This window comes from Plectrocnemia conspersa, unplaced genomic scaffold (assembly GCF_051122295.1).
Source record: "Plectrocnemia conspersa isolate PC_06_02 unplaced genomic scaffold, ASM5112229v1 ptg000009l, whole genome shotgun sequence".
In the NCBI taxonomy this organism is placed as follows: Eukaryota; Metazoa; Arthropoda; class Insecta; order Trichoptera; family Polycentropodidae; genus Plectrocnemia; species Plectrocnemia conspersa.
The window spans coordinates 15,059,830-15,069,631 of record NW_028277173.1 but is presented as its reverse complement, the minus strand read 5'-3'; the positions used below and the strand labels follow the sequence as shown (position 1 = coordinate 15,069,631).

Sequence of the window (9,802 nt, the reverse complement as noted above, 5' to 3'; positions counted from 1 at the left end):
ATTTCTCAAGTACGTCTCCTTGTAAGCAGTACAGTTATTAACTCTGTTTTCTTTAAGATTCCAGAACGTACTGTGTGAAAAGATTGCTTTTAAATATGGAGAACACCCTCAATGGCACACAACTGGCAAAGTAGGGTATTGAACTATATAAAATAACTATTATTATTATTTTATTTATCCTAATTATTATCACAGTGAGATTCGAAAGAAACTACGCGACGATGTTACAAAGCTGTCGTCAGAGTCATCCGGATTCATTCCAGGATTAGCGATCGTTCAAGTTGGCGGCCGTGAAGATTCTGATGTTTACATACGGATGAAGATCAAAGCTGCGGCAGAAATCGGAATCAAAGCCGAGCATGTGAAGCTACCCAAAACTATAACTGAGTTTGAAGTAATAGCAATTAATGCTAAATAAATCTCATTAATACACTTCTTTATACAAAATATTATTTTAAGTTGCTTCGTGAAATCAATAACTTGAATAACAACCCAAGTATCCATGGAATCATTGTGCAGATGCCACTCGATGTTATTGGAAAAGTTGACTCGAATTTGATCACTGATGCAGTGTGGCCTGAAAAAGATGTTGATGGGTAAACTTCACTATAAGTTAAAAATATGTCTGTTATATTACATTTTTATACACTAATTAATAAGCAACGAACACATAAAAATATCCACATTTCTCTTAGTGACTAAAAAATATTATATTATATTGAAGCTATAGAAAATTAAAAAAACTAACAAATGGCTAACTTCACATTATCAAATATTCATTAGCATCAATGCCTTTTATCCTTCCCTCCTTTGAAACTTATTATAAGTAACTAAATATTAAATATATGCAGGCTTCACACGGTGAACGAAGGACGTGTAGCAATCGGAAACATGTCTGGCTTTGTACCCTGTACTCCCAATGGATGTATTCAACTTATTAAAAAGAGTGGTATAGACATTGTCGGACGTAAAGCTGTTGTAATCGGTCGCAGTAAAATTGTTGGTACACCCATAGCTGAACTTTTAAAATGGGAACATGCTACCGTCACTGTTTGCCACTCGAAAACTAAAAATTTGGAAGAAGAGGTATGTTTAATAATTTTGTTCGTTACATATGTAGTAGTTTATTTTTTTTATTTTTATTTATATTCTTATATTAATTATTTTAAATTATACGCAGGCAAGAGCTGCTGATATTTTAGTGGTCGCTATCGGCAGACCAGAAATGGTGAAAGGTTCATGGATTAAGCCTGGTGCAGTTGTCATTGATTGTGGTATAAATTCAATTCCTGGTAAGACTATTTTCGTGGTTATAATATTATTTATGAAATACTTTGGAAGCACTTCTGTATATTCCTTATGGTTCTGGACTTATATCTTGCAGATCCTTCTAAGAAGTCCGGTTTTCGAATTGTCGGAGATGTCGATTATTCGGAAGCGAAAGATAAAGCTAGTTTTATAACTCCGGTGCCAGGAGGAGTTGGTCCGATGACAGTCGCCATGTTAATGTCCAACACTGTACAAAGTGCACACAGATCTTTACAAATGCTAATTAACAAGAATTGGAACTTGAAGCCGTTGAATTTAAGTCTTTTACAACCAGTTCCAAGGTATTATTTTTAAAGATTTCACTCATTTTTTATATGTATATATATCTTTATAAATCTTGTTGATTATATTAGTGACATTGAAGTAGCGAGATCACAAATACCCAAAGATATAATGGAACTCGGTAATGAAATAGGAGTACTGCCTCGAGAAATTTCTTTATATGGAAATAAGAAAGCAAAATTATCATTGGATATATTAAAACGATTTGAGATGCAAAAAGATGGAAAATATATCGTCGTGGCTGGGTATGACTTTAAAGAAATTATGCTAAGTATCTGTAACAAGATTAATATGTTAATTTTAAAGAATTTACTCAAAGTGATGTAAAATTTCATTATTTTTTAATTTTCAATATAATAATTATATTTTTCTAATTAATGAATAATTGTCCCCCATCTCACTTTTCAATTTAACATGCTCTTATCTTAGATATTTCATATTATACATGCATCTGATATTGATATTATATATACTTTTATTGGTTATCATTTCAGTATCACTCCTACTCCATTAGGAGAAGGTAAAAGTACCACATTAATTGGATTGGTCCAAGCTTTAACTGCTCACAAAGGCAAAAATTCAATCGCATGCATCAGGCAACCGTCTCAAGGTCCGACTTTTGGAGTCAAAGGAGGCGCCGCCGGCGGCGGATACTCTCAAGTCATACCCATGGAAGATCTCAATCTCCATTTGACTGGCGACATTCACGCCGTCACTGCCGCAAACAATCTACTGGCTGCCCAAATAGACGCGAGGATGTTCCACGAGCTGACGCAGAAGGATAACGCGTTATATGATAGACTCGTGCCTAAAATAAAAGGAAAGAGGCAATTTTCTACCATTCAACTGAGAAGACTGCAAAGACTGGGCATCGATAAAAGCGATCCTGATTCGCTGACAGTGGATGAGATCACAAAGTTTTCGAGGCTCAATATCGACCCTAAAAATGTTGTTTGGACGAGGGTTTTGGACGTTAACGATAGATATTTGAGGAAGATTACAACTGGACAGTCGCCAACTGAGAAAGGCTACACGAGAGAAACTTCATTTTCAATCTCAGTAGCTAGCGAAATCATGGCTATTTTGGCTTTGGCTAACGATTTGAATGATATGAAGAATAGATTGGCGTCGATGGTAGTTGCTTTTGACATAGATGGAAAACCCGTTACCGCTGATGACTTGGTAATTTAAAAATCTATATATATAAAATTTAATGCATGTCAATATATTTACTCAAACTTTGCATAATTACTCTTTAAGACCCTGCTCAAAACATCCTCATACCATTCTCTGATATAAATATATATTATATTTATGGCATCCATTCCAAGTTTAGACTATTTGTAATCATATTTTCAAATCATCAGGGAGCTACTGGTGCTATGATGGTATTGCTGAAAGACGCCATTGAACCAACTCTAATGCAATCATTGGAAGGTACTCCCGTTTTGGTGCACGCTGGACCATTCGCCAACATTGCACATGGTTGCTCGTCAATCTTGGCTGATAAGATTGCTCTGAAACTTGTTAAGGAAGACGGATACGTAGCCACCGAAGCCGGTTTTGGATCGGACATTGGTAATTTAATTAAATAAAATATGAACCGTAAGATAGTCAAAAAAGAGAGTGCCCATTATAATATTACAACTATTATGATAAAAACATCACATATACTACTAGAGTAGAACTATTAGGATATATTATATTATTAAGTACAATTGTCATCTTAAATATTATTTTTTTGCATCACCATAATATGCGAATTTTTGTCCCGTCAGACAATTTCTTATTCATCTACTGGAAGCAATTCTAAATAACTAATATATCATATCTAAAAATAAGTTTATCAAATCATTTTCATACTCATTTATTTAAGTGTAATTATAATATACCTTCGAAAGAAGTCACAATATTACATTGAAAGATGAACAATTAATCTTACCATTTAATATTAAAGCTTTTCGATCAGACAAGCTGTAATTTGGTTTTAGTTTTCATCAAATTTCCATTTGACTCACCCAACACTTGCCAAAATTTTCAGATAAAAATTACGCTGTTCATATTTCTTATTTAAAAACTGAATTTAACATAATTTAATGTACAGGAATGGAAAAGTTCTTTAACATCAAATGCCGTGCTAGTGGAAACTCTCCGAATTGCATCGTTCTAGTGAGCACGATACGTGCATTGAAAATGCACGGCGGTGGTCCAAATGTAACATCAGGAATGCCTTTGCATTCAGAATATACTAGGCAAAATTTAGATTTGTTGAAAAACGGCCTTTGCAATTTACAAAAACATATCGAGAATGGTGTCATGTACAACGTGCCAGTTGTAGTTGCCATCAATAAGCATCAGTATGAATGATTTATTTTTAGAACATAATATTTTATGTTGTTATTTTAAATGTGTTTATTTTATAGGAACGATACAATAGATGAGATTGAAATGGTCAAGTCGTTCTCAATGGAAAATGGAGCTTACAGAGCTGTGCTGTGTGATCATTGGAGCAAAGGCGGAGAAGGTGCCTTAGATTTGGCACAAGCTGTTATCGAAGCATGCAATGAAAAATCTAACTTCAAATTTTTATATTCATTGGATTGCTCCATCATGGATAAAATAAAATGCATTGCTTCAAAAATGTACAGTGCTGGCGAAATTGTATATTCAGATGTAGCCTTAGGAAAGATAAGAGAGTATACCAAACAGGTGAGAAAAAATCATTAATAGTTAAAGTGATTGAAAAGAGGTATAGATTTGTATGTAGTAAATGTCTTTGTGTGGCAATAACAATTAGAAAAATGCATGTCACTTAATTTAAAACTATGAATTTTAATGAAATCGAAATATTAAAAAAATAACGACTGACTGGCGAACTTCCCCCCCCCCCTTGGAAAAAGCTGAAAAGGTTATTCTTCAAAGAAAATCTAAAAAATAATCTTGGATCTGCCCTGAAAATATTTTTTGAAATAAATCATTTCAATGAAATCGTAGCGGAATACATTTTTACTGGTAGATATATATTTTTACCAGTGAAAATATAATTTCTCTAGAAAAAGCTAGTAAAATTATATAATTTAAACTTTTCCATACGTAATAATATATACATTCACATACTTATCATTATTTATTTACATGCAATGTATAAATGTTAGAGTGAATGTGTAATTTTCAGTAGTTATATTTTCACTAGTAAAGTCCAAATACATTTTCACCAGTAGATATATATTTCTACCAGGGAAAATATAATTTAACTTATAGGCGCTAGTGAAATTATATGCTGCTCTAAAATGTCTATGAAACTCAATTTGACAGTTGCGAAACGTCCATTCGCTGTTCAAACCCAAACATAACCTACATGAATTAAACCAACTTGACTTAATGAAAGTTCTACTAATTATAGTCCAAAATACAATCTAAGCTAACTCATCTCTCAGGCGATAATAAGCGGAAGAAGTACAGACAGACATCGCATATTGCTCCATAGCTTGTCTGCACTTGGATATTAAACTATCTTAAAAACATGATAGCTATCCTTACTAATATTACTACGGACTTCAGATATGAGAGTATTGGTCAAAGTGTATTCAAACCGAATTTTGGTCAATAGGAGGGCGCAAAAACAACTATAACTTCTCAGAAGTCAAAAATCTACATCAAAGGCAATAAAGTCGTGTCGACGCCGTTGCAATCCCTCGTTTATTTATTTTTCAGGGTTTCGATCGTCTACCAATCTGTATGGCAAAAACATCCATGTCGCTTACAGGCGACCCTGGAAGAAAAGGCGCTCCGAAAGACTTCACTCTCACAATCAACGATATCTTCATATCTGCCGGTGCAGGATTCATCGTGCCGTTGATTGGCGACATATCAAAAATGCCTGGATTACCAACAAGACCATGCATCTATGACATTGACTACAACATTAAAAGTCAACAAATTGAAGGACTTTATTAACATATGTATCAGTACATATAAATAAAAACTCATACAACCTTTTATATTTTTATTTATTTAATTAATTAACTACAATTTGGTGTGACTATTTAACTTTAATAGCTGCTCGTAGCTTTGCCGATCTACTTCTAGAATTCTCTTCCACCTCCTCACTGGTAGGTACGATTACATGTTTGAGGATTGATTTCCAACTACTGTCCGTTATGCTGGCGACGAAATCTGCATCATAAGTGATCGATTGATCTATATATCTGAGAGGAAGCGAATTAGCAACATTATTGGCGATGTTTCCTTCGATGTGCCGTTTTATGATAGTGTCTTCGAGTGAATGAAACGTCAAAGCGACCATACGACCTCCGATCTTCAAATACCTGTGCGCTATCAGCATACCCTGGTTAATTTCGTTCAATTCATTGTTAACGAAGATTCGCAGTGCTTGAAATACTTTGGTGGCGGTGTGGACGCGTCTATTCAATTTGTCAACCCTCTCTTCGCCTTCACACACGGAACTCACCAGATCTCCTAGCTCTTGGGTCGTTTCTAATTTACGAAACAAATATCTAGATTCGACTATAGCTCTGGCTATTTTTTTATGCTGCTTCTCTTCGCCGTAGATTTTGAATATTTGACTCAGCTCCAATTCGGTGGAGCGTTCTAAAACGTCCATGGCTGTGATTTGATACGGAAATCTGTCTCCGTCCATTCTCATGTCTAACGGGCCATCTTTGCTTACCGAAAAACCTCTGTTTGCAGTATCAAATTGCATAGAGGAACATCCAAAATCATACAATATGCCATCTATGCTGTTTTGATTATATCCTATTGATTTGATCAATTCGGGTAATTCAGAAAATTTACCTAAAAGCGGAATAATTTGATTAGGATATTGTTCGGCCATCTCGCATGCTAACTTGTGCCCGATAGGATCTCTATCCAGGGCTATAATGGTGGTGTTGGGTCTATGTTTCAATATATGCTCAGAGTGACCGCCAGCTCCGAACGTCATATCAATGAGAACATTATTATCATCTAAGTTTAAGTATTTCAAAACTTCTTTGACCATAACCGGTCTATGTTTGACCACTTTGCTTACATTGTATTGCGGTTTGTTAGAATAATGGCACTTTCGAAAGTCTATTAACAATTGTCTGATTTTACACAAACGAGCAAACGTTTTCATTGTTTAGTTTTGTTCTTTCTACCAAAATGTTTAGAGAAGAAGCCCTTATTATAGTCTTCCCAGAACTTTAACGATTCTGTTGCAAGCACGTAATTTATTTTTTCGTGATCGAGTCCAGTTGCGCCGAGACAATTGCGCGTATGAGAATTAAAATAAACGTTGTTAGATAATCTGGATATAGATTCACACTGACGATCGCACACCCTCGTATCGCCCACGAATCCCTTTTCCGAATTAAAAGCTTGCTTCACTTGGTTTCGTATAAATAAACCAAGATCTCTGAAACAATAGTTACACGAATCAAATCATTTATAACTAAGGTATCATTCAAATTTTTACACACCTCTCATTTTTAGCGGCATCTAGAGGCCATTTTTCTAAAATTTTCAGTATTTTTTTGTATCGTGAACCCATTACAAATGCATCATTTGCACTATTAATGCAGATAATCAATGTTTTAAGTCAAAATCCGGTCTTCATGCACATTACTTATAGGTTATGCGAAACGTCTAATTACATCAGAAGTTCCTCGTGGGGTTGCCATAGACAAAAACAAAGCATGCTCAAACGAGCAATCGAGCTTATTTTTGGGAATAAGAAACAGGAAAAATAAAATATTATTTATGTTCGGTGACCATTGCTTACGTGGCAATTGGTCGCAGAAAGATTGCTCAAGCGGATTATTGCTCACACGAATATTGGTCACAAAGTAACTTGCTCAATAACTTGATTGAATATTGCTCACACGAAACATTACTCAGTTTCGTTAAGGAAAGTTATTAAATTTCAATATTAACAGGACACAAAATAAAAAAAATCGAAATAAAATATTAATAAATATTCATACACTATTTTTTAAATAATTTTATCCGGTTTTAATATCGTATGACCAATCGCCTTGTAAGTGATAGATTTGTAACCAATTTTCGTGTGAGAAAGTTGCTTTGTGACCAATGTGAGCAATCTTTCTGTGACCAGTTGCCATATGAGCAATAGTCCGTACACCAAAAATTACAACAAAATTTAAATGAAAAGCCCAATTTCTTAAGTCGTAAACTAATAATATAAAAATATACAAAGGGACATACTTTTTTCAACGTAATATATTAGTTCAATACACGTTTTCCACCGCTAAAAGGTGTATATTTTTTTAATGCACCGCCTATTTTTTCATATTGCCTTTATAAACGATTTAAAAATTTATAAATCACCAAGGGCCAGATCTAGTGAATATATCGGATGTTTAGGATTCTCAAATTTTCTCGCGAGTGAAATATAATTATTGGTGAGATTTACACATGTCAAATTTGTAACAATGTTCTTCCTGTGCATATAATGCTAAAAACCACCCCTTCGTCATAAAATCATTCTTCGAACGTCACAATTTTCTGCTTCAAATCGCCTTAGATAAATTTTGAGGTGTACACACTTTATTGTCGTGCCAATCTTGTAAAGTCACACCATATCATATGACTCATCTCTAGAAGTGAAAACATTTTATTCACTATTCTATTGCAAATTTCTTTTATGATGCATTAAACTGGTACTTTTTTATTTTGATATCACTACATGATAAGGGTCGGTCCTGACGAGGACAAAAATGTGCCTTGCACGTGTGAAGCCGAGAGGGGTTTTTTTTTTTAAATTGGAATGTTAAAGGAAGATCAATTAATAAGTTATTGATGCTTATGCCTTAATAATTTGTTAATCTTTCGTCCTATCCTATGAATCAGGGATGAGCAAACCGAGGCCTGCGGGCTGAATGCGGCCCGTAAGAAGTTGCTTTGCGGCCCACCGAGACTTTTTAAAAGTATAAATATTAGTTATTTATTACTTTCAGTACAAAAATTAGCCGTTATGCATTACTTTCACGGAGCTCGTCTTGCAGTTGATATGTCTTATTTATTTATGATTCTCTGAAACTCATATTGTTTAATCCTCGAAACATGGACATACAACTTTTTTATATGTATAAAAAACAATGCTGTTTATTTGATATGTTCAGAAGAAAATATATGTTTTTAAAGAATATAATATCAAGCGCCATTACGATACTAAATGTTCTTTAAAGTTTTAAGAAATATAATAACAATTGCGTAAAGGCAAATTAAAAAAAGTTTGAAGCGGCAACGAAATATTTTTGATTTGGGCTCATCATTGCTTGATACGGCAGTTCGCGCAATTTATATTGGTAATCAAATTTTAGCAAAAGAAATGAAACCGTTTTCTGATGAAGAATTAAAAAAATAATGTTTGGATGCTGCTTTCCCAGATAAAAAAGAAACAATCTCAAAAATTAGTTTATCTCAGTTTACAATTACAAGAATTGACCATCTCTCAAATGATATAGAATTTAATTTAAAGAAGCGAATTTTAAAACTGGAGTGAATATATTTAGTTTTTGAAAGTTGTGACATAAGCGAAATGCTGTTTTTTGAGAAGACGAATTCCAGTTTTAATTTAATCGAAGAACTAGGAACCTTGGTTCAATTGAAAAGAAATACCACCTAAGTAGAAATTTATTAAGAATTAAAAAGTGTTTTGTGCGGATTTAATGTCCCAATATAAATGATCGCGGTAATATCAACCAAAGGAGCAAAAACCTTGTCTAGTATGAATATTGGAGTGTCAAACAAATTAACAACATTGAATATTGTATTCTATATCTCATTATTTTATTTTAGATAAAAATATAACTCTAACTTTGTGAGTTGCGGCCCGCCGCGAAAAAATATTGCTCACCAATGCTTTAAATTTTATATGTACACTATTCGAGTATTTTTTCAAAATTTAATTTTAACAGTGTAAGGGGGCGGCAAAAATTGGATTTGCATAAGGACGGTCAAATGCCCAAGGTCGGCACTGTACATAGTATGGCTGACCTAGTCGAGAACTTTCTAGCTAACCATTACACCCAATGCTGCAATAACAGACTTGCATCACCACTTTTTTTATCTACTCTCGTTTACCAATTTTTGCCTTTGTGAAAATAATTAGAAATTTTTCTCAGATAATGGGGACTACTAAATGTGTATTTTTAATAATAATAAAAAA

The 9,802-nt window shown here is 33.9% G+C and overlaps 2 protein-coding genes across 2 annotated transcripts; one reads left to right on the top strand and one right to left on the bottom strand.

Moving 5' to 3' along the window:
* pug (pug C-1-tetrahydrofolate synthase, cytoplasmic) lies at nt 1–5,610 on the top strand. The gene is made up of 12 exons (XM_088193370.1): nt 1–130; nt 196–394; nt 460–596; nt 852–1,086; nt 1,181–1,292; nt 1,385–1,610; nt 1,683–1,856; nt 2,106–2,793; nt 2,979–3,189; nt 3,716–3,968; nt 4,035–4,320; nt 5,326–5,610. The coding sequence occupies exons 1-12, from the start codon at nt 96–98 to the stop codon at nt 5,566–5,568; spliced, it is 2,799 nt and encodes a 932-aa protein (XP_088049496.1). The 5' UTR covers nt 1–95; the 3' UTR covers nt 5,569–5,610.
* On the bottom strand, nt 5,605–7,005 carry LOC148232023 (putative methyltransferase-like protein 15 homolog). Its single transcript, XM_088193371.1, has one exon. It carries the CDS (start codon nt 6,746–6,748, stop codon nt 5,654–5,656), a length of 1,095 nt encoding a protein of 364 aa, XP_088049497.1. The 5' UTR covers nt 6,749–7,005; the 3' UTR covers nt 5,605–5,653.
* Nucleotides 7,006–9,802: the final 2,797 nt, after the last annotated feature.